Source organism: Sceloporus undulatus, chromosome 8 (genome assembly GCF_019175285.1).
Source record: "Sceloporus undulatus isolate JIND9_A2432 ecotype Alabama chromosome 8, SceUnd_v1.1, whole genome shotgun sequence".
Classification (NCBI taxonomy): domain Eukaryota; kingdom Metazoa; phylum Chordata; class Lepidosauria; order Squamata; family Phrynosomatidae; genus Sceloporus; species Sceloporus undulatus.
The window spans coordinates 33,077,919-33,104,532 of NC_056529.1; the positions used below are offsets into that span (position 1 = coordinate 33,077,919).

Genomic DNA, 26,614 nt, shown 5'->3' on the forward strand with positions numbered 1-26,614 from the left:
TTCAAACCCCTACTCCAGCATAAAACCCCACTGGGTGACCTTGGGCCAGTCAGACTCTCTCAGCCTCAGAGGAAATCCTTATGGCCTTTGGGGGGCCATATGTCTGAAAGGACCCAAAGGCATGCAATGATGGCAGCTGTGCTGACCTCTAGAGAGTTGGGACTATAACTCCGGAGAGAAGGATTTGAATCCCTGCTTGATGAGGAAAACCACTGGGTGACCTTGGGCCAGTCAGACTCTCTCAGCCTCAGAGGAAATCCTTATGGCCTTTGGGGGGCCATATGTCTGAAAGGACCTAAAGGCATGCAATGATGGCAGCTGTGCTGAGCTCTAGTATGGGTTTGAGAGTTGAGACTATGACTCTGGAGAGAAGGATTCGAATCCCTGCTTGATGAGGAAAACCACCGGGTGACCTTGGGCCAGTCACACTCTCTCAGCCTCGGAGGATGGCCATGGCAAGCCCCTTTGGCTGAAAGCCCCACCAGAGTCAGTCATAAAGGACTTGAAAGGCACACAAGAACAACAGGCTTGCTGAGTGGTTTGAGCATGAGTGCTGGGGACTGTGACTCTGGAGACCAGGATTCGAATGCCTGCTTGACCATGGCCTTGAGCAAGTCACACTCTCTCAGCCTCAGAGGATGGCCAGGGCAACCCCCCCCTTGGAAAAACCTTGCCAAGAAAACCTCATCAGACCCACTGACCTTGGCTGAGTCACACTCTCTCGGCTTCAGAAGATGCCCATGGCAACCCCCACCTCTGAAGGAATAAGTTAGAAAGCACACAAGAACAGCAGACTTGCAGAGTGGTTTGAGCGTGAGTGCTGGGGACTATTATATGACCCTGGAGACCTGGATTCGAATCCCTGCTTGACCCTGATCTTGAACCAGTCACACTCTCTCAGCCTCAGAGAGGATGCACTGAAGGAACCTTGTCAAGCAAAGCCTAGGCAGGATGCAAGTGGGAAAGGACTTGCTGGAGCCGGAGACAAGAGCAGCAGCTGCAAACTGGCTGGAGCGTCTCCTTTAAGGGCTTTTGGAGGCGTGTGTTGGAGTCCAGTCTCTGCCAGTTAAAGGCGCCTGCCTCCTTGAAGGGCAAGCGAAGAGGAGGCAGCTAAGTGGGCGAGTGAGTCCTTGCAACAGGCTTTTGCAAGAGCAGGAGCCTCTGGGGCAGATCTGGTGCCCCCCCAGGGCATGGCAGAGACTCCAAGCAAGGCTGGCATTTGATCCTCAACCCAAAGTCTCTGCTGCTGGGAATGCCAAGCTGTGCCTGGATCGGGCTTTCGGAAGGTCGCCACCACCTTTCCCACCACTTGGGGGCGCTGTTTGGCCTGCTCTTCCCTTGGGTTCGCCTCCAGCCGGGGCCACCACGGAAAAGCCCATGATGTACACCATCACGCGGGGACCCAGCAAACTGGTCACCCAGCGGAGGACGGGTAAGGACCGGGCAAGGGCTGCCAGGGGAACACGTGTCTATATGTGTGTGTATGGAGTGGCATACACGTGGATCGCCTTCCTCCCCGGGAAAGCAGCTCTTTCGCTGCCTCTTTGCCCCCTCCCTGCCCTTCTTCCCTTTGCTAAGGGAGCCCTCCCCCCAACCTCTCCTCTGTGGATTGTGGGTGTTGTTGTACTTTGTGATATGGCCAACCCCTGATAGGTCCCCTTTCCTTTGGCAAGAGCTAGGGATTCTTTGTTTATTTTGGGTGTGTCTGTGTGTGTGTGATGGGTGTTGTTGTCGTTTGTCCCCTCTCTGGATGATGGGCGTTGTTGTTTTTGTCCTTTGGTTAACAAGGCTCTCTCCCTGGATATATACCCTTTCCCTTTGGCAACCTGGAGGGAGCCTTTGCTGCTGGTGGGTGCTTTCCTTTCTCATCAGCTGGATGATTGGTGTTGTTGTCCTTCTCCTTTGCCAAGATGGAGGCTTTTAGCCGGGGGTGGCTCTGCCGTCTCTCCTCTGTGGATGATGGGTGTTATTGTCCTTTTCTAAGGGGGTTGTTTTCCCTTTTCCCCAGCCCCACATCATCTGTGGATAATGGGTGCTGCTGGCCTTGGCTATTCCTTCCCCTGGACAAGATCGAGGAGTCATTTAGCTGGGGAGGGGGTGCTTTCTCTTCTCTTCAGCCTCCCCTCTTCTCCTCTGTGGATGATGGGTGCTGTTGTCCTTTGCTTCACACATGGGTCCCCATCCCTTTGGCAAGACAGAGCTGTCCTTTGCTAATGGGGGTTGGCTTTCCCTTCTCCTCAGCCTCCTCTGTGGATGATGGGTGTGGTTATCCATTGGTCAACACACTGCCCCTTTCCCTTTGGCCAAACCTAGGGATCCTTTGCTAAGGGATCAGCCCCCCAATAATCCTCCTTGAGCCCCCCAATGCCTCCTTCAAACCCCCCCCATCTCCCCAATGGCTGCAGAAGGAGAACTTGGGTCATGACAGTGTCCCTTTCTTTCTCTTTCCAGGACCCACCCAGCAAGTGGAGAGCAAAGCCTTGGAGCTGAAAGGCCGACGGAGAGCCCCCCAGCACCAGCCAGAGAAAGCAGAGCCCCCCAAAGAGGCCCATCTGCCTTCATCTTGGCAGCTTGCAAGGTGAGAGACCCCAGCCATGAAGGGGGGGGGGGGCTGGGACCCTTGCAGAAAGAGTGGAACCTTTACATAAAGAGTGGAACCCTTGCAAAAGAAGTGGAACCCTTGCAAAAGGACTGGGACCTTTCCAAAAGGGCTGGAACCCCTTGAAAAAATGAAGGGGGGGGGGGGGATTTCTAAGACTGGTGTGCTCCTGGAGCAAAAAGTCTAGAGGGGCCTGGAGAGCCAAGGATCGGGTGCAAGGCAAGGCATCGGGGTCCAAAAAGCTGTCCTCTGGGTGCTCCAGGCCCTCGGAGCCCCCAGAGACCATCTTTTTGCCCCCCATTTTTGCCGCACTCTTTGCAGTCCCTTCCCCTTGAGGATCCCTTTTCTGATTTTTGCAAGGATTACTTGACCCTGGCATCGGAGTGGGCAGCCTTCGAAGCCTGGCCAGCCGGCCCCCAGTGGCAGAAAGTGGCCCTGACCTTGTGGGAAAGGTGACCCCCCCCCCTTTCCTTGTCCTTGAGGCTCTCCAAAACCAGGAGGACCAGGGAGACTGAAGCCTGCCTCTTTTGGGGGATGGACAAGGGGTGGGGCAAGGATCGGGGTGCCCCATTGGTGGGTGGGCGGGACAGGGGCGTGACTCTCAACAAGCACGTGGGGATGGGGGTGACACGTGTGTCTTTGCCAGATCTGGCCTGGAGGAGGATCCCCTTTCTTAGCCACATTGCCCTAGAGCCTTTGAGAATGGGGCACCCACATAGACACACAGACCATAGACAGACACACACACACACACACACACATATACACACACAGCTACCTCCTTTGGCTAGAGACAGAGTGGATGATGGGCAGTGGATGATGGATGATGGGCATTGCCATCCCCCACTGATTGAGAGGGGGCTTCATCTTGAATCAGTGCTAGAGTCCCAAATCTCTTAAGGGGGACATAGTTTGGGCACCACTGGCATAAATGCTTAGAAAGAGAAGGGGGTGCAAGGGGTCTGGATCGCGGCAAGGGGTGCCCTCAAAGCAGGCAACACCACTCCTCTCCAAACATCCTCCTTTTGGCAGAAGCAGGCTGTAGTGTTCTCCTTTGTTGTTGTTGTTGTTGTTGTTGTTGTTGTTGTGTGCCCTCATGTTGTTTCTGACGTATGGCAACCCCTTCGTAGGATTTGAAGAGTATTTTCCCAGGATTCCAATCCCAGGATTCCATAGGATATATCCATGGTAATTATAGTGGACTTCACACTCAAACATGAAAGATGAAAGACATTAAAATGAATGAAAGGACTACCCAACCCATAAAGCAGCACAGCAAAGCATTAGAAGCCCATCTCATTCCGTTTCCAAAGGTCTGGTGGCGCAAGAATGTTTTCATTTACTGAGCAATTGGAGGCCATGTTAGAAAGGAAAAATCAAGGGGGACTTATGCATTTGTTGTTGCTGTTGTTGTTGTTGTTTTCAGCCCAAGATGGGGTCACCTTAGGGTTGCTGTAAGTGGAAAACAACTTGAAGGCATGCAATGACAACAACAAGAAGAGGCATTCAGACTGCCCAACCCATGAACGGAGGAGAGGAATATCTGTAATAATAGTGGATGGCAGAAAATGGAGAAAGAGGACTGGTCACCTCCCTTGCCCATTGCTGAAATATAGTGCTACAAATCCACTTGGCTACATCCTATGGAATCCTGGGATTTGAGGTTTAGACATCTCAGACAGAGAACTCTTGTACTTCACCAGACTACAGATCCTACCATTCCACAGCCATAACAGTTAAAGGGGAATCGTAGTTGTATGATTGCGTGCCGTGAATTGGTTCCATGGTGTCTCCAGAGCCCAGATAAGAGTTTAGAAATGTTACTTTTTTTGGACCGCAGCTCCCAGAATCCTCTAGCCACCACAGCCAGGGGGTATCTTGTCTACTACTAATAATTAAAAAAGAGTAAGATTTCCAGACTCCATCTAGGATTGAACAAGATCTTGCCTGTTTATTCTGGATTAACTGTTCAAAGGATGCCATTATGCTAATGCAAGATTGAGAATGCCCATAAAATATGTTGAAACAGCAGCGCAGTTTAAAATGTGCTTGGGTGGGGTTGGGGAATGAGATTAAAGCCACATTCCTATACATACTGACTTTGAATTAAAACTATGAAGACTTTCTTTTGAGTAGACATGCCTAAGATCAGCCATTCTCTTGTGACCCAAGCGATTTGGATCGAGGAGAGGCTTAATTTGTTCAGGCCATATATTTATATATAGCAACACACATCACAAGAGGCCTCCATGAAAGTTTAGGGCATATCCACACTGCAGAACAGAAGCAGTTTGACACCACTTTAGCTGCCCAGATGCTATCTTGCAGCATCCTAGGATTTGTAGTTTCGTGAGGCAAGAGAGCTCTCTGATAGATCAGGCTGAATACTTGTTGTACTCAGGGCGACCCTTTGGATGAGCTATCTCCAAGATCCCATGTTTTCCTCCACTTTGTTCGGTTCTTGCAGGTTCAAGACCCTTGTTTCCCTGATCAAGTCTAGCCATCTGGCCAGTGGTTTTCCTCTCTTTGTACTGCCTTCCACCTTTCCTAGCATTATTGTCTTTTCTATTAGTCTTGCCTTCTCCTGATGTGGCCAAAGTACGACAGCCTCAACTTAGTCATCCTGACGTCCAAGGAGAGTTCAGGCTTGATCTGTTCAAGGACCCATTTGCTTGTCCTTTTGGCTGTCCATGGGATCCTCAGCGCTCTTCTCCAGCCCCACATCTCAGATGAGTTGATTTTCTTCCTATCCGCTTTCTTCACTGTCCCGCTTTCACATTCGTACCTGGTGATGGGGAATATCATGGCTCGGACGATCTAACTTTAGTGTCCGGTTGTGTATCTTTACACTTTAGGATTCTGTCTAGTTCTTTCATAGCTGTCCTTCCCATTCCTAGCCTTCTTCTGCTTTCTTGACTGCAGTCTCCATTCTGGTCAATGATTGATCCAAGGTATGGGAAATCTTTAACAACTAGTAGGACAGAGTCCTGGCGCTTAAAATGGTGTCAAATTCTGCAGCGTGGAGACACCCTTAGTCTCTAGAGTGACAATGTAAGGTCTGTGGTTTTAACATACAGTGGGCCTTTGGCATAATAAAATACAATGGCATAATAAAATAGTGTATATAAGGTGGCAATAGCAAGTAGCAAGTACATTTCTATACATCTTATCAGTGAACTAGCACTCCTGAAGTGGTTTACAATGTATAAGCCCGTTGTCCCCAACAAGCTGGGTACTCATTTTAGCAACTTAAGGAAAAATGCAACGCTGAGTGGACCTTGGAGTGCCTTCTTTTGGATCAAACTTACAATGTTGTGGCTGGAGTATTGAAAGCAGTGTGCCACCAGGGCTCCTTAAATCAAAACCAAAGCTTGCTTTTGGAATTTACGTATATATTGTAGTATTTGCAAGCCATGGATTGTTGAATCTGTGGCTAAAAAAAATCCTTGAATGTGGAGGGTTGACCATATTGTGAAAATGAGCCAAAGCTTGGGAGAATGACTGTTTTGAAACAACAGTTCCCAGCTTTTGGGAACTGGCATCTAGAAAGAGTCCTTTTTCCAAGCACCGTCCGAATGTAACTTTGGGAGGCTGGGTTTGCTACTTACTCTCGCCAGCCTGCCAGCTTCTCTGTTTAGTTCTTGCACTTTGACCGTTCCCAATGTTACCTCCTTCCCACTCCTGCCTTGGCAGTTTTCCTAACACACTTTTGCTCCACTGACCTTGGAGGCCATGGAGGAGTCTAAATCAGTGCTTGCCCTTGCCATTAAAATATGGGCCAATATGCGTGGAGGAATGAGGAACAGAGGAGATGCTTGGCATTTTGTGGAAACAGAATTAGATTGCGCATCGGTCATGCCTATGGAATCCTAATCCGAAGAAAACACGATTAGGAGGCAGCCCAGTTTGCCATCCTGGGTACAGCAGACAGGGATGTCCCTCAACACAAAGGCAGCTTTTTTCTTTGATAAAGATCACATCATTTCCTTGTATTTTATTATATCTCTTGAACGCCCAGTAATTTAGGAAATTTAGAGCCAGGGCTTGGAAAGTTTCCATTTGGGGAGTATAGCTTCCCGAAATCCCTTAACTGAAAGGGATATTGAAAAAGATAGTAAAGAAAGGTAATATTGCAGGCTCTATTGTCCTGTAATTTAAACAGTCTTGATTTGGAATGGGATTTGTAATTATGTATTTGGGATTTGTAATAATAATAATTTGTAATTACAAAGAATTAATTTGTAATAATGGAATCCTTGGATTTGTAGTTTGTAGTGGCATCAGAGTGCTCTGACAGAGAAGGCTAAATGCCATGTCACATAAAACTACCAATTGCACAATTCCATAGCATGGAGCCATGGCAGTTAAAGCGGTGTCAAACTGCATTATTTTTAATGTGTAGTCGAAGGCTTTCATGACCAGCATCCATAGTTTTTTGTGGGTTTTTCGGGCTATGTGGCCATGTTCTAGAAGAGTTAGTTCCTGATGTTTCGCCAGCACCTGTGTGGCTGGCATCTTCAGAAGTGAGACTCACTTCCATGCCAGCATTCTCTGAAGATGCCAGCCACAGATGCTGGCGAAACGTCAGGAACTAACTCTTCCAGAACATGTCCACATAGCCTGAAAAACCCACAAAAAATCACGCATTAATTTTGCAATGCAGTTGCACCCAAAGCGAGGCACCTCTTTCCCTTTCGCCATGCTTGTTGGGGAATTCTGAAGGCTGCGGTCCAAAGAAGTAAAGTTATAGGCTTTGTTTCCTTCCTTTGCCCCTTCATGCAGCTGTGCAGGAGAATTTGCCCTCGCCCGCCAAGGTTGGCGGCAAGAACAGTAGCCCTGATTTAATGGAGCCCTGCGCTTTGCCAATTGTGTGAAAAGGCACATCATAATGGTTTTATAACACTCCACCTCGGTTGCTCAGTCACATGGCTCGGTTTCTCAATCAAAGGCTGTTCTGTCAGGAGCCAACGGCTTTGTAATACATGTAATTCTTGCTCCAGGGAAGAGATAGTTCCTTAAATATGGGTGGGGATGAAGGAGTGAGTCGCAGAGGCTTCCAAAGGACAGTGGGTCCTTGTTAATCCGCTGGGGTTTGGTTCCAGGATCCCCCGTGGATAACAAAATCCATGGACACTCACATCCCATGAAATACAATGGCATAGAAAAAGGATTTGTCTTATATAAAATGGAAAATTAAGGTTTGCTATTGCTAAATAAAAAATATTTTCAAGCCACGGATGCTTGAATCTGTAGATGAAAAATCTGTGTTCATAGGGAATTAGAGTTGGAGACGGTGACGGAAACAATGATAAAGTGGGCTCAAGAAATTGGACATGTCATACCATTTGAAAATTGGGGAAAAGCATGGATGCAGTCAAATAAATTTACATGCTCCCAAGACTTAAAAGATATCTAAAAACAGCCAATAGATGGTATTACACCCCATTGAGACTTTCAAAAATATATGGAATACAAGAAAATTTATGTTGGAAATGTCAAATTAAAATAGGGTCCTACTATCACGTGTGGTGGACATGTAAAAAAATTAAGAAATCCTGGAATAGAATACATGAAGAGATACAAAAGATAATTGATTTAAAATTTCCATGTACTCCGGAATTTTACTTACTTAATATGACCTCGGTATTAGGAATAGAAAAGGAAAAGAAATACTGAAGACTGGTATTGTATTTGATAACATCAGCTCGAATTGTTTTGGCCAGATATTGGAAATTGAAAACAACACCTAATATAGAGGAATGGTTGGAAAAAATGGTGGAAGTGAGAGAATTGGATAAAATAACGGTGTGGAATAGAAAAAAATCAACAGACTAATGGGAAAGAGAATGGCAACCCTTAGCAATGTATTTGAATGATTTAGGTGGGAAAAAATGTAAGAACATATGAGAGAAAAACATAAATGGATAATGGTTAATATTTTGATATTTGTGTAAGCGAAAGGGAAGGAGATTGGGAAGAAGGGAATAGAAGTAAGAACGGAAGTTCATCAGGAGATGTATGTATGTACAGTTTATAAGAAATGAATTTGTGATGTTAATTTGTATATAATATTGTACATATGAAAAAGATAAAACAATTAAATTTGTGGATAAGGAGGGCCAACTGCAGTAGCCTGCAATTTGTCTGCAGATGCCTTTAAAAAGAATGGCAATATCCCCAAATTTGAATACATTTGGTGGTTGGTGGCAGAGTGTCGACCTGACACAGGTTGCTGTTTGGTCTGGACCAACCTTGACTTTTGTGACATGTCTGATGTCAAAATAACAACAACAACTATTACTACTACTAATAATAATAATTACTTATACAGCGGTCTGGGGTTAGAGGAACAGCGCTCCCATGAAAGTGGAAAAACTGCAAATAAAACAAGATCTTAAGGACATTTAGAAGGGACCACAGGGTGCCTTCAAATAGAGGACTGATCTCTGTAAAACAGGATACATGGTTAGTCAAGAACACAAGCTTGTCCCCACTGCTGTTTAGTTTCCTTGGCAGGCCTTGCTTTGACTCAAGGGCAGGGAAAATGATGATAATGATGAATGTGATGTTTGTTGGTTAATAAGGTCCTTCACTTTTTTCTTTCTTGGCAGCCCAGCTCCCAAGCTTGTATTCAACAGAATAAATGGCAAAAGACCACCACTAACTATCAAGCCCATTTCAAACACAGAGGAAAGCTACACTGTGGCTCATGAAGAAAATGTTCGGTTTGTCTATGAAGGTAAGAGGGGATGTGGGATCCATGGTGTGATTTGCTACAAGCACCCCCTACAAATGGCCATCCAGACTCTGTTTAAAGACCTCCAAAGAAGGACACTCCGAGTGAGTCTGTTGAACAGCCCTCGCTGTCAAGAAGTTCCTCCTAATGTTGAGGTGGAATCTTTTTTCCTGTAGCTTGCATCCACTTTTCTGTGTCCCATTCTTGCCTCCTGTGACCCTCTCTTTCTCCCTTCTGCCCAGCCTGGCAACAAGTAGAACAACAGCTGGATGACAGCCAGCAAGGAGGCAGCAGATCTGGTCCAGTGCAATATGTAGAAAAAACACCCAGCCCTGAACTGAAAGGTAAGGAAGTACATATGGTCAGATCTCTGGGGGAACAGTGTGGAATCAACACATTGCATGCAAGAAGCCTATAAATACGGCTGTCCCTCCACATTCATTGGGGTTGGGATGAAGGACTTCTGTGAATGTGGAAACCACAAATAATAAAAAATACTATTGTTTTAACCTAATAGAACACATCTCTGGGAATATCCAGGTCTTCCAGTGCAACTCTGTGGTCATCATCTGCCAGACGTTGATCATAGAATCATGCTGGAGGACCTACAAATGCCTAGAGAAGTGTTTTCTCTAGGAACCGCTAGGTTCTTCAGCACAGCTCTATGGTCAACTTCCAGCAGAATTGCACTGGAGGACTGAGACTCCTAGAGAGAACATATTAATCGAAAACACAAATAATCAAATCCGCAAAAGTCTAGGCCATAAACGTGGAGGGGCAACCGTAATGTAAAACTGAAACTTGCATTACACAGAAAGATGCAAAGTTTTAAGCCAGAGTGGATTTAATGCTTATTTTGTGAGGCTTTAAATGTGTGTTGCACTTGGTATTGTAAATGTGAACCCCCCCCCTCTCTCTATATATATAGAGGGTTTGATCTGGAGTGAGACTGATGGAGCCTTCTGGATGGTACTAGATTGCAAATCCTGGATCCCTAGCCCTAAATCCTGTTGTTAGTCCAGACTAGAATAGGACTTAAGTAAATCCACACTTAGGTAGGTTACCTTGAGCCAACTGGTCTAGTTGAGGACTAACAACTGAGTTTAGGACATAACCAGTATGGCCCATGACAAAAAAGGGTAGGAGTTGCAGTCCAAAACATCTGGAGGACCAAAGGTTCCCTTTCCTTGCTGTATGTCTTTAAAGCTTGCATATAACACTTCACAGACAGGTTCATCCTGACTTTATTTCTCCACTTTTCCTCCCAGATTTTGTGCCTATAGACCTGGAGGACTGGTGGGCACAGCAATTCTTGGCCAAGATTGAGAATGGCTCTTAGTGATGGGTAAAAGAAAGGTTATAATAGGGGAAAATAATACAAATGAATTTTACTGTAAGAAAATGCACACCTGTTCAGTCGAAGATTGAAGAGGAGAGAGAAGAGGGACCACAGCTGTCCCATCCTTGCATTCACCCTGGAAGGAGGAAGGAGTCCGACTTGCAGCTGGATGTGTCTGCCTTTCTTTTCTGGAAGCACCAGAATTCGAGCAAGGAAGATTTCCGTGGATTGTATGTTCTTTGAAAGTACTGTGGCAGCATGGAAGAAGGGATATAGGGAGGGGCTGGCAACCCTGTCCTTCTCCCGTTTGGAGCTGGAACCCCAGCACTGACCTGGAAGGTCAGGAACTGCTTTCAACAATAAAAGTGCCCAGTGCTGCCAACACAACAAATCATGCTGCTTGAAGGCAAGGGGATGCATGTTGGGAAGGTGCCAAGGGTGACATGCATGTGCAAATTGACCACTGGGTATTTGTTGCTCAGGCCAAGGGCAAGAGGAAACCCACAGGGTTGGTTTAGTCCTTCTGTCTGTACTGGCAGGTTGGCATGAGTTTTGCACTGTGATTTCGCCAAGATAGGGATAACTAGAGCTTGGTAATGTCACTTTGGGAGGAAACAACTTGCAGAATCCCCAGCCAGCGTGGCCACTGGCCACGCTGGCTGTAGATTCTGCAAGTTGTTTCCTCCCAAAGTGACATTCATTGCCACACTCTGGACCTGGCATCCTCTAGCTTCATTGCCAGTGTGTGTGTCAACGTGAATGCTTGTGCAGTCACAGGCTTATGAAGCACAAGGCCATAGTGGCCTCCCCAGATTTGGGGTTCACCTTTCAGACCAGGGAGGGCCAATCTCCTGTTCTTTGGGGACTTGTGCTGTTTTTCTAGACAGGAACAGAGAGGTCTTGCCATCCAGCTCATTTTGAACTGTGACTCCCCCAACCTAGGACAGATGGGAGTTGTTGACCAAATAATGTAGACCCCAGACCATAAGTAACCTTTAGATCACATTTGAATCAAGCTCCTCTATCAGGAGACATACATCTCCATAGCTATGTCTCCCACTGTTGCCTCGCTAAACCCACTGTCTAAGCCACAAAGCCCCATCTGAGCAAGGGAACCAGCAACAATACAGCCAGACCTCCAACTTATACAATAAGTGAAATTGTAATGTTGGAAAGCAGACTTAGGACACTGCAGTTTACTAACAAGATGGCATCTCCATCTTTTTATAAAGGACAGATGAGGTACATTCAGGTCCTGGAGAGATGGCAAAACTTACAGGCCCCAAGTAGCTGTCCTCTTCTTCCTTAAGGTTTGCAAAGGCTGCCATTCATTTGGCAAAGGCTGATTGCTAAATTAATAATGGAGGCGCATGTACGTCCTGAAGCGGATTCTGCGTGCTCTTCCATTTTGGTTCAAGATGAGAGTCCCAGGCACCCAACCCTTGAACAGGGGGATAGCCGTTTGAAATTTTAACATGTAAATTCAAAAGGCTGAACATAGTACATGAACTTAAAATTGTCAAGATCTACATTTGGATTTTGGTAACATTTTGTTTTGCTTGACAGTGCCTTGCTAAAGATCTCTGGTGCACAAAAACCATGGAAAGATGAGGAGTCCACCATTTTGAAAATCCAGTTTATTTTTTGAGATGGAGAGAAATGTCATCACTACAGCCAACTGCAGTACATAGGAGCCATTAAAGAGTGGATAGACATACAGACACAGTTGTCTGAGACATGGACTAGCCCTGCACCCCTCCCTTCCTTGGTTCACAGCCTGTATCTTCCTAGTCTTTTAAAAATACACAAACACATACATTTAAAAAAACTCAAACCATGAAATATGGGGCAAATCTCACAAGGGGGGGACTCTCACAGATTAGAAGACCTTTGCCAAGTGAGTTTTTGTGGCTTAATTCAGTGGCCAGGGGAGCAAAGGATGGACATTTGCTTTTGTTTGTCCTCCCGATAAGAAGAATTGTTGTATAATTCTGTTGGGGGGGGGGGGCTGGTGCAAAACCAGACCTAAGAAATGTTATAGCACAAACTGGATTCATACATATACATACACACGCACACACATTGTGCAAAATAGCAGTGATTTGTGCAAGAGGAAGGGATCTGTGCAAGAGGAAGGGATCTGTAGCATTAGCAATGGTACAAAAATAATAATGACAACAAGTTGCACTCCTAGGACATTCTGAGCAGCATTGCCCTCAGTTCTGACCTGTCTCCTGTGGAGTCCTAACACCGTGGAGGGGAATGTGTGCCACTCCAGACGTTATTGGACTGCAAGTCCCCTCATCCTTTGCCAGCATAGTTGACAGTAAGGGATGCTGGAAGCTGCAGTCTTATCACCTGGAGCGATACATGGCCAGATCCTGTTAATGACAGATGCAGACGTTAGTTGCTCTACACACACAAATTTTGTGGACAATGCCAATGGCTGTATCCAGTGGAGAATAGTGGAATTAGAGTTCTACATGCAGAATGATTGCACATATTAATGTGCATCAAACATAGTGTGCAAATGTTGCCTTGTTGTTAGCTGCCCTGGGGTCAATTTTGACTCACGGAGACCCTGTGGATGAGAGATCTCCAAACCTACCTATCCTCTTCTAGATTTTGCAGATTCAGGTCTGTGGCCTCCCTAAATGAGTCTAGCCAAATGCTGCCACCAATGTGAATGTGTTGCATTACGTTAATATTCATTGCAAAAGGTTCAGCCTGGCAATTTGTCAGAGTTTAGCATGCCAGGTTGAGATGTCCACAAGGGCTGGGCAGCCAAACCAGAGTTGACAAGGCAGTGTGACTGTTCTGAAAGCATTTTGAACACCTTCAAAGACAGTAGGCCAGGAGAGAGGTCAGATCCTGGAACTGGACAATTCCTTTTCAAGAGAGTCTGCAGAATATTCTGATAAATTGTTCCCCAAATAAATTAGAGGGTACTGGCTAAACCGGACGGAATGTGATGATCAACACAACAAAATGAACATGAAGATAAAGCAAAGGAACAACTATCCTTTATAAAATGGTACCATGGTACTGGTGAGGATACTGACTGTGTGCTCTACAACAGACGGCTTGGAATGCCACACGATTGGGACCCTCCCATACAGAACAGAGAAAAGCAAACTGTGTACACAATGCACAGGCATCTGAGATGGGTTGAGAGACACCCAAGGGTGACTTGAAGAGGCACCCGTAAGAAAATGCATAGTTGGGTTACTTCTAAGAATATAAGAAGAGCCCTGCTGGACCACACTAATGGTTCATTTCATGATTCATCCAGCTCTGTCTCTGAACATGGAGGTTCTAGCAGCCTTCACCACTACCAGCCATGGATGAGTGTCCATGAGTTTGTTTATTCCCCGATGAAAGGCATGGCCACTCTCAAGGGCAGTGGCTTTCAAAATAATTCAGTGAGAACATTAAGGACGCCCCCTTTGCTGGCCTTGAATCTGCCAGACGTTCATTTCATTGCTCTGTCACTATCCCCACTGATTATTTTGGTAACCAAAATGGCTTGGAAATGTACTCTCAATGACAACTCATGATGACACATTGAAGCAATTCGTAACTTGGCATCCAAAACCAGTGCTCTGGCATCCAAGGCATCATCTTACTACTGCTCAGTTATGGAGTTTCAGCATTGTCACCCTTATTAAAAATAAAATTCCAAGTTCTTTCTTTCCCAGTTTCCACAATTGCCTTCTCATAGACTCATAGAGTTGGAATACACCCCAAGGCCCACCTGCCATGCAGGAATACACAGTCAAAGCAATCCCAACAGATGGTCAACCATCCTCTGCTTAAAAACTCCACTTCCAGACAGTTTTTGAGACTACTTTTGCAGCTTGTATGAAAGGAAATCCAAAGGTGAATCTGGGAGACTTTAAAAAAGGCCAGAATCTGGAAAGCAAGACATTTTACTGCCTTCTTTAAAAACACAGACAACTAGAAAGCAGGAGGAAGCACCTGTTTGTGGTGAACAAGGCCCTGTTGGGCCCAATTATTGAATGGACGGTCATCATATAGGTAAATCCCATTGATTCAGTGGGTTTGCTATAATTAGTTGGGACTAAGAATAGAATGCAAGACGTACCAACCATAGAACCATTGGTGATCACTCCGTATTTTTCTTCCCGAACCCAATACCACAGGGACCCACAACCTGCACTGCAGGGCCATATGAAGCCCTTGGATAATTGCATCTCACTTTTATATACAGTGACCCAATTTGGCATCTCACTTTTATGCACAGCCCAGCTGGTAACTGGCCTCCCAGGAAAGAAGAAACCGTTTTCTGGCTTTCAACCCACTGCTACCAGCCAACAGGGTTCCAATTTGTCCTAGGAACCTCATGCTGTCCTGCTGAGACCCTGAATACAAAGGCATTTGTTCAAAGAAGAAGCATTAGAAATAGACAGCAAAAGGCTTTCTCTGCTGTGTTTTCTAGCCCTCTACGCTGGGGTTTGCAGATATTTCATTTTTGGTGATTTAGCAGGCAGCATACATAGGGCTCAGTGCAGATCAGATGCTGGGTCAGCGGTTGCTACTCAAGTTTGACACAGGCATGCAGCATGGGCCCATGTTGACTTATGGCTGGATAGCTGTTTGGAGGGTTTACTTTTAAATTTTGTTCCTTTTGGATGCAGGAGAAGGTCTCTCAAGTTTCTTTTTGCAATGCTAACAGCAGAATTTTGATAGTCTAACTAATTCTGTAGAAAAAACACACCACTGTTAAAATAAAATCACTCAAGGATTCTTCCATAGTATCTATTTCTTCTAAATAGCACCTCCTTGTGACACGATCAGGAACAACTGGGGAAATAACCTACCTCTACTTCTGCAAGGTGAGGAGGGCTCAGGTATACAAATAAGCCGTATTGGAAAAGGAGGGACCCACTCATCTTGAAGCAGAAGAAGCAACATGGACAACCTTAACTCGATGGACCAAGAGCAGTCCTCCTACCAGGGCAATGCAGCACTTTAACCAGCCCTCCTCAACTTGGCCTCCCCCTGAAACATATGGACTATAACTCCCATCACCCTCAGCCTGGCCAGTGCCTAGCATGATGCTGCTTGGCAGCTATGGATGAGCCAAGAATTGACAATTCTCTTTTTGTCAAACAGGGGCTCTTCTGGAAGGATTTAAGCCCCTCTTAATATATATGGATGCATGTTTCTGTTCAGTTCTGTGCAAATTTTGAGGGAGAACAAGGCGATGGGACATGTTCATCTGGCACAGGATGGTCAGGCGCTGTCGCCAAACCTGCCCAAGTGCCTTTGATGCCGAACAATGTGTCAGATGATCTGCCTACCTGATGGGGTGTCTTCAGCCACACCTAAGTTTAGATGCTTGGCAAAGTTGGCATCAGGTCTCATAAAAGATTGATGAGACTGGTCACTAAGCTTTCAGAAACAGCTTGACAGATCACTTAGCGCAGGCTTCACTCTTTTGGATTACAACTCCCACAATCCCTGACATGTTAGCGGAGGTTGATGGAAGATCTAGTTCCAAATGTATAGAGGGTACTAGATTGCCTAAATTATGCAGCTGCTATAAACTGTGCAAGAGCAGCCAGCATAGGCTTGCCCAAACGGTCATTTCATTTTTTTTTTGCAGCTAAGTACGGCTTCTCCTCAAAGATCCCTAGACATGTGAACCTTTTGATTCTAAGCTACCAAACAACATCTCTCTAAACTAGCAGTTCTCAAACTTTGGCCTTTTCCAGACTTCCTCACCATTGGTATGCTGGGTGGGGATTCTGGGAGCTGAAATTTCTGGCAGATCAAAGCGTAAGAACTCTTGGTCTAAACCTCAGCATTGTGAGCCTTGTCCATGGCTTCCTAATGTGAATGAGATTCTGAATTAACAGAAGAGGGAAATGGGTGTAGAAATATGCAGCTATAGACATAGTGGGACCTCCTTCAAGAATGGCCCCTGTGCTATTCCTCCTACATGGGCCGCAGCAGTACATGCAGTCTCACCATGTCTTGAAAAGAAAAAGGAAGCCCACCCCAGTCTGTAAGATCCAGTACCCCGGAAGTGATGCAGCCCCAGACTGGGGAATGTGGTTGGTTTTGTATTTCCCATGTGCTCCCTTCTTGCTTCTTTGCCATCCAACGGAAGTGAACAGGGAATGGCAGAGCCCAGATGGATGGAATTTTGTACATACAGACATGGGTCGCAGGCATACAGATGTGTGCGTTGCCAACACCCCATACAAGGGGCACGCTAGGGTCAATGACAGAGAGACTGACCCAGTGGAAGCACTGGCAGAGAGGATGCAAAATGGACGGTATCTTTGTGCCCAATATGCCAAGTCACACCAGTCACTATGGGACCACCAAGTAACAACCTGAGTGGCAATGGAGCATTGTCTCCTCTTGTTGACTTTAAAATGGAGTGAAAGCTGTAAGATGCCCACACCTGCCTCAAAAAGGAGGCATTCATTTCCCCTTCCCATGCCTCCTTGCACATGCGAACGTACACATTGACAGACAGGCACACCCCTGCACACTGTCCTGACTCCGGTGCCATGGCATAGGCGGTACCTCCTGCCCGCTGCTGGCTGACAAGAATGCCCATCCTTGAATGCATTGTTGAAGACGGTGGTTGAGATATAAATTACTGTCTCTATGTATACTATATATATAGGCAGCAGGTCAGTTTGCGGAGTCAGCGAAGAGGCTCATTTCCCTCGATCCTCCGTATAGTGCTGGAAACGCGTGAAACTCATGAAGACTTGCTCCAAGGAGATTTGGCTGACAGAATAATCCTCAACGCAATACTTGTCTTTGGCTTTCTCTAGGGCCCCAAACACCTGGGAGGGAGGACAGAAGAATCCATAGGGAGAAAGAACCCAACTCCAGCAAGACATCTCAATATTTCTGAAAAAAGCTTATTTGCTGTTCCATGGTCTTCCCTGTTCCCCAAAAGCCAGCACTGATTCTTAAGTATTATTTAACCCTGGGATAGGTAATGCAAGGCCCTTCTAATGTTTAACACCCAGGTGTCCTAGCCAAGGGTGAGGGATTGTGGCATCCAAGGGTCCAAAAACATATGGAGTGCCACACACTCCGGCATCCCTGGCCACTCTCCAGGGCTGGCCAAAGATATTTTGCTACCTAAGAGAAAGGACAAGATGGTGCCACCTTCCTGTTCCTTTTGCAGAAGCAGACTGGACTGGAAGCTGAATCTATCTTCAGCACCAGTGATAGGATACCATGTTCCTCTTCAGAATAAGAGCTGAGGAATGGCATCATTGTCCCTTCCCCAGTGTTTGTACATGAAGCAGCTGCCTCCATCAACCTAATGGTAGAGTACCCAATGGTCCCTCTTTCTGTTGGAGGCAGAGAAGAAGAGGCAGGAACAGATCCACCATGCCTAGCTCAGAGACAGATGAAAGCCCTTAACAGCTACCATCTTGACCTCGGAGGAAAAGAAAAAAGGCAGGCACCTTCTCTCCATCCCAACTGCCACCACCCTGGCCTTTAAGAGATAGAAGAACCAGTACTATCTGCTGGACTTGATCCCCTTCTCCACTGCCATTCCCATCACCTTTTGCATCATGCCCTTTTTAGATTGTAAACTTGCGGGCATGGAACTGTCAAATTAGCAATCTGTAAACTGCTATGCGAGCCTTAGTGGCTGAAGAGTGGGGTATTAATACTGTAAATAAATAAAATATATACAGATGGTAGTGCCAGCCCTGTTTCCCAGATACATAGCTCCCTCTTGAGAGGCATTTCCCACACCACTGGCTGCAGCTCCATGCCCATCTCTTGCATACATTTCCTCCAGGGCTTACCTGTGCCCAGCTGAGGTTCTTATTGGTGAGGTGATAATGAACCATGCCCTGGTGCTCATGTTTCAGGACACTCCCTGGAAGAAGAGAAAAAAGAGTTTTCCATGTTTTTCAATGGTAAGCAAAGGATCCCCAGAAAAGTGTCTAAAGATACTTGAATTTGCCCTGAGCTGCTAACTGATCAAGCACTTGAGATACGGCCCCTGTCTCCCCAGGTCAGGCTTCCTATCTTCAGGAAAGGAGATAATGATACTACTGGCCAATGTTACAGGGTTATCATATGGAATATGCACAGGAGAAATGCAATATGAAAAATGCAAAGGAGCCATTTCAAATAAGCGTTTGAAAGGATCTGTAGGATCAGAGCCTTTGGTCTCTACATCAAAACTCCATCCCACACAATGTACCTGGGAAAGTTTTCTCCACAAATATCTTGAAGGCTTGCAGGTTGTTCTCCTCATCGCTGTGGGTTTTTGCCAGTAGTGTGTACCCGCTGCCAAATTTGCTCTTCAGGTGCTGAGGGCTGCCCAAGCATTTGAACTGCCCATTCACCATGATGGCCAGTCTGGTACACAAGGCCTCACATTCCTCCATGCTGTAGAACATAAGAACAAACCAAAACCAAATCAAACACCTCCAAGCAAAAACAGAGGTCTCGGGCTGCTTCAGAAACAAGGCCCCTTAGTAATGGTAGTAAAATCTACTTTCAGTCAACCAGATAATATCTAACAGCTAAGAGGCAACAGGATTTGGGGAGGATCCAGTTAGAATGGATTCTCATGCAATGAAGAAAGAACCAGCACTTCCTCCTCTCTGCCTCCAAAGCGAGGCAGAGAACTATTCTTGGACAGAAATTTGAAAAGTTTTGTAGAAATAAAACTCCCAGAAATTCCCAACCAGCATGCGAGTTGTGGTCAAAAAAGTAACTTTCCCAAACTCTGTTCCTGGATAGCCCCCATCCCTTCAGGAGAACTCTAAGCTATGCATATAACAGGTGAATATACTTTGGCCAGGGAAGCCTAGACTCATCTTCACCAGAATAAATGATCACAACGATGTATATAAGTATGTTATTAAATGCATATGTGCATCTTTTTCCACAGGTGTGTGAGAGCACATGCAGGTATGTAAACATGCACATCCTTTTAACATTTTTGTAAGGGACTCAGAGGTTCCATGTACCTCCAAAAATGATGCCTGAGCATCTAGACATCCTAGTGGAACCAATGGATTCAAACTACAAGACAAGAGATTGCATCTAAACATTAGGAAGGACTTCTTCCTGACAGTAAGAGCTGGTTGACAGTGGAACAGTCTGCTTCAGAGGATGGCTGAATCTTATTTTTGGAGGTCTTTAAGCGGAGGGTGGATGGGCATCTTTCAGAAGGGCTTTTGCTAATTATTCCTGCATGGCATAGGGTTAAACTAGATGACCCTTGTGGTCCCTTCCTACTTTAAGATTCTATGATTCTAAAAGAGGAAATCACTAGCTTTTTAGGAAATATTCCACCAAAACAGAATAACACGTTTATGCTGTTCTTTTAACTTGCAACCCTTTACATCATTTCACTATGCCTGGCCCCATAATAATCCTATAGGGCAGATGACCACAACTCCCCATGTACTGTACATATTTAGGAACTGAGGTGCCCACCTGTGAGAAGTGATAATGATGGACTTGCCACACTCCCGTGTCCTTGCCACCGCATCCCACAGCAGGCGCCTGGCCACTGGATCCATGCCAGTGGAGGGCTCATCCAGGAAAATGACAGGTGGGCCACCGATCAGGGCTATTCCGGCACTCAGTTTCCGCTTGTTGCCACCACTGCGGAGGGAAACGGGGCAGCCATGAGAAGAGCAGTCAAAGTGGAACAGGTGGCCCAAAGGGCTCCATCCAGCCCAAGTGACTTTCAATGCAAGAGGTCCCAGGTTTGGTTCCCTGCTGCTTCAGGTAGGACTGGGAAGACTTCTGTCTAAACTAATCTATCTGTCTATCTTTGCTGTAATAAGCCATCACAGACTGCCCAGCCGTGGATGCTGTCACTCTCAATGAAAGACAGTGGCATAACTAGGGGTGTGTGGACCGCACCGGGTGACACCCTAAGGAGGGGTGACACCACTACTCTTCAAACTTTGCTAAGGATTCTGTATGGTGTGAAATGGAAAGAGATCAGTGGAGGGGAGGGGGTGACACCATGAGTCACTGCACTGCGTGACACCAACCCTAGTGACACCACTGATGACAGATGTACATTCAAGCCATACATGACACCAAATGAATCTCTGAATCAGGGATTAGGATTTTTTGTTTCCTTAAAACACCTTCTGAGACAGAGGAATGGAGGGAAGTTGCACGACATTTGTGAAATAGAGTACCAATGACTTTCTGGGCCAAGACCAGAGGCTTGTCCAATAACCATCCCATCCCAGCAGCTGGATGGCCTGCCAGCTTCCAATCTCACCTGTATGTCCTGACAAGCTTGTTTGCATGGGGCTCCAACAGCAAACCTCGGAGCATGTTCTCCACACAGCTGCCAATGTAACGCTCTGGGATGCCCCGCAGTCGGGCATACATGCTCAAGGTCTCTCTCCCAGTCATGTGGTCCAAAAGGGCATCAAACTGAGGGCAATAGCCAATCCGCTGCTGGGCCTGAATGCAAGTGAAACAATGGGACAAGGCCACCAGTTAGCCCACTTACTGAAGATTTTAGTGTTTCACTGAAGTCAAGAGACATCCTTTCCATGGCTGACCTTATCATCAGGCAGAGTAATACAACTATCTTGGATAGGAGATGTTTACATCTCTCTTTTGCCTCCTCTCCCATCCCTTGCCTGACAAAAGTAGAAAAAGGTCAGCAAAAAGTATCTGACACATGTGTATAATGCAATTGGGTGCAGTATAAAAATAAAATATCAGTTTTATTTTGCTGAAGCCTGAGCCTGATCTACCATTTACAAGCTGCAGTTTTGACTGCATTTCAATTTTTATACTGTATTAATTTTTGCTAAAAGGACAGCTTTAAACCCATCTATTACCTTTTTGATATTTGCCAAAATGCTGTGCCCATCCACATAAGCGTCTCCTGACGTGATGCTCTCGTCCCCTGTCAGCATCTTAAAGGTGGTGGTCTTGCCTGCCCCATTGAAGCCAAGGAGGCCAAAACATTCACCCTTGTTGACTGCCAGAGAGATCCTGTCCACAGCTAGGCACAAGTCCCTGCTGCTGTACACCTGGAAGAGCAAAGCACTAGGTTATGTGGGGAACTAGCCATGGCTCATCACAGAGAAGTGGGTTCACAGCCATATTCTAGGGACTGGATTCCTCTGAGGCTTTGGGTGGAAACCTGTAGGCAAACCTTCAATCTGCTAGAAGTGGGGTCAGTGGCAACCCTGACCCAGGGTTTACAGGGTTGAAATGCTAGGACATTTTCATTAGAAGGAGTGATGGTGTCATCTGTAGCCCTCACCTTCCAACCAGGATGACCAGATGCCACAACCGCAAGGAAGGACAAGGCACCGTAAAATGTAAGACATTCAAAAAAAGTCGTACATTACAAAATAAAAGGGTTTTAGGCAGAAAAATGAGCTGAATATCACCCTGAAAACAAAATCCTTAAATTTGGGGGAGGAAGGTGGTTGTGGGGGCTATGGGGCATTCTGGGGGTCTTCAGGGGCTGCACTTGGCCCACTCCAGCTCTAAATGTAGCTTCAAGTTTAGAAGTTCCATGGGATGTCCAGAAGCATCTGTTCACCTTGGTAAGTTCTTTAATGACAAGAGGACTATTCAAGGATGAAAGTGATGATGTTGGTGATTCTAAAACCTTCTTCCTCTCATCTGCCACATCCCGGTCCTCTGGTAATACAGGGACTCTATTCAACAGCATGACCTGATATGGGAAAAGACAAAAGAAAACAAACCATGGGTGTATGAAGAGACAGAAGCATCCTGGCCAAGCAAACAGAAAGATCCTGGCCAAGCAAACAGAACAAAATCCTTAAATCTGGATCTCATATATATCCAGTTAGTGGCAAGGGCAGTATCTGGGTCCTGTTCTTCAGTTGGGAGACAAGAACAGCCATTTCTCTTCTGGACCTACAGCATACATTAGAGTATATCCATGATAGTCGCTGGAGATCTAGGAGGGTGACAGCTTTTCCTTTCTCCCCCATGGATGCGTCCAGGTCACTCCGCCGAACTTTTCTAGCCACTAATCCATTTTCTTACCCATTTTCGCCTCCGATGCATTCCGCAGAGAAGATTTCTCAGTCTCCAAAGAAGGTTGGTCTCAATGAGGAACAGGAGAAGGATAAAGAAAAGACCCTGTGAAGCCATAGCAGTCAGGTATTTGCCTATCCCAGGGTTCTCCCAGGCAAAGTAATTGGGCTGGAAAGTAATATCTGGAAAGGTAGGAGATAAAAGTTATGATGGCAGGGGAAGAAGTTGGGAGATACCCAAATCCAATGCAGACAGTGCCACAGACCTCATATTTTGACCTTATTTCAGTTTTAAAATAAATTATGCAAAACCAAAGTTAAGTGGTTTAAACATACCCATAAAAGGAACAACACAATTTAAAGATATTAATTAAATCTATTTCTAAGTTTTTAATATTTGGGTATCATATTAATAAAAGATATAAAACTGCTGTTCTATAAAAATTATAATCCATTAATTAAAAGGACCCCCAAAAGATAAAGGAATTGAAGTTTTTTAATTTATCAGTACTAGGTAGAATTGATGTGAGCTGTAAACAACTTGAAGGCACACAACTACTACTACTATTACTACTGCTGCTACTTTATTATTACTCTGATTTGAGAAAATACTGCCCCCAAGTACAGGTTTTTGCTTTTTGTTTTATGCTGGTACATAAGAGAAAGTTGAAGGGCACAATCCTACCCTCAAGAAGTATCTGATGCCCCAGTGCACTGTTTTCCAAACTTTGGTTCTCTAGATGCTTTGGAGCCCCAGAATTCCTGATGGTTGGCCAAATTATCTAGAGTTTTTGGGAACTGAAGTCCAAAACACACAGAAGACCAAAGTTTGGTCTGTCAATGGGAAAGAGTCAGGCATGTCCTTCACAGAATCACAGAGTTGGAAGAGACCGCAAGGGCCATCCAGTCCAACCCCATTCTGCCATGCAGGAACTCTAAATCAAAGTATCCCCGACGGATGGCCGTCAAGCCTCTGCTTAAAGACATCCAAGGAAGAAGACTCCACTACAATCCGAGGGAGTGTGTTTCACTGTCAAACAGCCCTCACTGGGTTAGGTCCTATCCCGCTCTGCCCTATGATGTACAATCAAATGTCAGTGACATCATGTCACAACTTTGACATCACACCACCTACCACCACCACCATCAACAGTCAATGATGTGGAGTGGGAATGCACAGCGTTAAATCAGAACAACAGTCATACTGGCTATAAACAACAGAGGGGAAGAGCTGAGGTTGACCCAAGGTGGCCATTTTCAGTTCCAGTCCCATGTTTATTGTGACACGTAGTTCTGATCAGCAAACTGAGACCCCGACAAAGTGGACACTAAATACTTACTAAACACTTTGCAGATGACAGCAGCCTCAAAAGAGGAGGTACAGAACTGAATAAACTCGTAATTCTGATAGAATTCGCTGATGCTTTGTCCCAAGCAATAGTTGGGCAGGATCAAAAATATTTTATCCAACAGTCTTGAGAGATCCACCATGCCAAGTGCTAGAAGTCAAACACAGAGACATCTGGGAGTTAGCAATTGCAAGTCAAAACTAGACAAGATGGAAACATTACACATACTTACTTGCTTGTCTGTCCTGTATAAAGATAACAGAATGGACCATTTTGCCCCTTCAGATGCAGTTGGCCTGCAGCTCCTGAGAGCCTTACCTGGAATGCTCATGATAGTGACGGCTAGGAACGTTGCTGTGCCAGAAAGGATATTGAAGATGGTGAGGCGTGTGTAGGCTGTGGAAGCCACAGAAAAGAAGAAGCTGAGGAGGTACATAAGGGGGATGATAGCCCAACCATAAAGGAGAAAAATCTGCATCACGTCTACAAGATGGCTGTCTTGGGTGAAAGCTTTCACGTCAAATGCTTGGAAAATCACCTGGAGCATCAGACAACGTACAATGAAATTAGAATTAAGAACACAAAATGCTGCCTTATACTGGAAGCAGATTATTGCTCCACCTCGAATGGTCTACCCTGACTGCCAAGAGGTCTCTAAGCTCTCAGGAGGATCAAGGCCTTGTCTGTCTTCTCTACCCAACCTTTGTAACTAGAAATGACAAGGGTTGAAGCTGAGGTCCACTGGATGCAAAACAGGTACTATATCACTGAGCTTGGTAGGGCTTATATTGGGGCCAGGCAGTGGTTTGAATGTTGGACTATGACTCTGGAGAACAGAGTTCGATTCATAGGTCAGCCATGAAACCCACTGGGCGGCCCTGGGCAAGTCATACTCTCTCAGCCTCAGAGGAAGGCAATGGCAAACCTCCTCTGAACAAAGAAAGTCCTTAGGTTTGACATAAGTCAGAAACGACTTGACACACCCAATAACAGTAGCATATTCCTCCCTACGCAAACATGCACATTTAAACCCCATCCCCAAACTTTGGAATCATAATATTGAATGGGATCTCAAGGACCATCTACTCCAATCCCCAGCATGTGCAGGAAGCCACCACTAAAGCCCAGCCTAAGAAGTGACCAACAACCTTTGCATAAGAACATCTAAGAAAGGATCAGGTAGCCTTGCTTCTCTTGGCTCATTTTACTGGAGTTCTTTTGCTAAATTAGCAGCAATTATGCTCACAGTAAGGTGTTTTTAGGAAGGGCACATGTGCAAGTTACATGAGACAGACTCACCAGCATGAGCACGCAAGGCGTGAGGAAGTTGATGAGGTCCCACAGAAGAGCAGAAAGCCAGAAATTGATAACATAGACTCCGCTGACAAACTGGACATGCTTTGCTTTGATGGCCCTCTCGCTGACCAAGAGGAGTGCAAAGGTGCTGGACAAGGAAGCCATCCCATAGAGTAAGTTGATTGCAATGGCAAATCCCGTCTGGCCTCTAGAAAGACATTAAATGACAACAAAGTCAGAGCAAAATTTAGTCATTGGAGAAGCTGGGTGCGGGATTCTGGATATCTGTATTCAAAAACAGAATTTTTTCACACCCTGATTTTGGACTTCAATTCAACCTCACATAACACAGTTTATGGTAAAGGATAATGGGAGTTATAGCTGAAAATGGCTGGAGGACCAAAGGTTCCTCAAACAGTCTATAGCAGTGATGGCGAACCTATGGCACACGTGCCAGAGGTGGCACTCAGAGACCTCTCTGTGGGCACACATGCTGTTGCCCTAGCACAGAGTTTGCCAGAGTTTCTTACTAGAAACCAGAGGGACGTGGCACTTTGCAATAAATAAGTGGGGTCTGGGTTGCAGTCTGGGCACTCGGTCTGTAAAAGGTTCACTATCACTGGTATATAGAGAGACCTTGTAGCACCTTTAGACAAACTGAAAGAAGTTGACAGCATGAGCTTTCATAGACTTCAGTCTACTTCCTAAGTCCAAATACATCTGAGGAAGTAGACTGAAGTCTATTAAAGCTCATGCTGCCAACTTGAGAGTGAAGGAAGATTTATTTTCCCCTGCAGGAGAAAAATTGGTGGATTTGCTGGCTAAGGGAACATGTGCAGGAAGCCACCAAGGGTCCATGTATGGCCTCAGGGCTATAAACTGTGAAATTCTGATTTATATATTGGATTCATGAACAGTGTGCCCGCGTCATATGCGGGCTCCTTATACATGATTTTCAGCTTATGCATGAAAGCCATGCAACAAGCATGCGCACCACTGTGCCCGAGCCCCATTAGTTTCAATGGGGCTCAAGCTTATGTGGGGGGGGGGGGGATTCAGAATGGATATCCCACGGAGGACAAGGGCACATTTTATTGTAATTATCATATAGTAAATGGGCATTTCTTTATTATTTATTAGAAAAACACTTGAATATTTGAGTCCAGTACATATATGTATGTATGTAAGTATTTAGAGCTGTGTGGCATAGTGATTTGAGTGTTGGGCTACAACTCTGGAGACCAGGATTTGATACCCAGATTGGCC

At 45.6% G+C, this 26,614-nt stretch overlaps 2 protein-coding genes across 2 annotated transcripts in view; one reads left to right on the forward strand and one right to left on the reverse strand.

Annotated features, from left to right (window-relative positions):
- Positions 1 to 1,076: 1,076 nt before the first annotated feature.
- MCRIP2 (MAPK regulated corepressor interacting protein 2) lies at positions 1,077 to 13,684 on the forward strand. Its single transcript, XM_042438739.1, has 5 exons — positions 1,077 to 1,432; positions 2,452 to 2,578; positions 9,211 to 9,338; positions 9,578 to 9,679; positions 10,604 to 13,684. The coding sequence occupies exons 1-5, from the start codon at positions 1,378 to 1,380 to the stop codon at positions 10,672 to 10,674; spliced, it is 483 nt and encodes a 160-aa protein (XP_042294673.1). The 5' UTR covers positions 1,077 to 1,377; the 3' UTR covers positions 10,675 to 13,684.
- A 1,952-nt stretch (positions 13,685 to 15,636) lies between these two features.
- Positions 15,637 to 26,614, reverse strand: part of ABCA3 (ATP binding cassette subfamily A member 3) — a 56,361-nt gene continuing 45,383 nt past the window's right edge. The window contains exons 21-31 of the mRNA XM_042438738.1: positions 25,352 to 25,556; positions 24,371 to 24,590; positions 24,044 to 24,202; positions 22,714 to 22,886; positions 22,241 to 22,375; positions 21,525 to 21,719; positions 20,951 to 21,138; positions 20,143 to 20,313; positions 18,896 to 19,083; positions 18,492 to 18,565; positions 15,637 to 17,504 (exon numbers count right to left, since the gene is read on the reverse strand). Coding sequence (XP_042294672.1) covers positions 17,373 to 17,504; positions 18,492 to 18,565; positions 18,896 to 19,083; positions 20,143 to 20,313; positions 20,951 to 21,138; positions 21,525 to 21,719; positions 22,241 to 22,375; positions 22,714 to 22,886; positions 24,044 to 24,202; positions 24,371 to 24,590; positions 25,352 to 25,556 — 1,840 coding nt within the window. The 3' untranslated portion in view covers positions 15,637 to 17,372. The remainder of the gene's footprint in view (positions 17,505 to 18,491; positions 18,566 to 18,895; positions 19,084 to 20,142; positions 20,314 to 20,950; positions 21,139 to 21,524; positions 21,720 to 22,240; positions 22,376 to 22,713; positions 22,887 to 24,043; positions 24,203 to 24,370; positions 24,591 to 25,351; positions 25,557 to 26,614) is intronic.

Coding starts and splice junctions, on each gene's coding strand:
- MCRIP2 (XM_042438739.1), top strand. CDS start 1,378: ATGATGTACACCATCACGCGGGGACCCAGCAAACTGGTCACCCAGCGG. Junction 1,433..2,451: donor GGTCACCCAGCGGAGGACGG/GTAAGGACCGGG, acceptor TTCTCTTTCCAG/GACCCACCCAGCAAGTGGAG. Junction 2,579..9,210: donor TCATCTTGGCAGCTTGCAAG/GTGAGAGACCCC, acceptor CTTTCTTGGCAG/CCCAGCTCCCAAGCTTGTAT.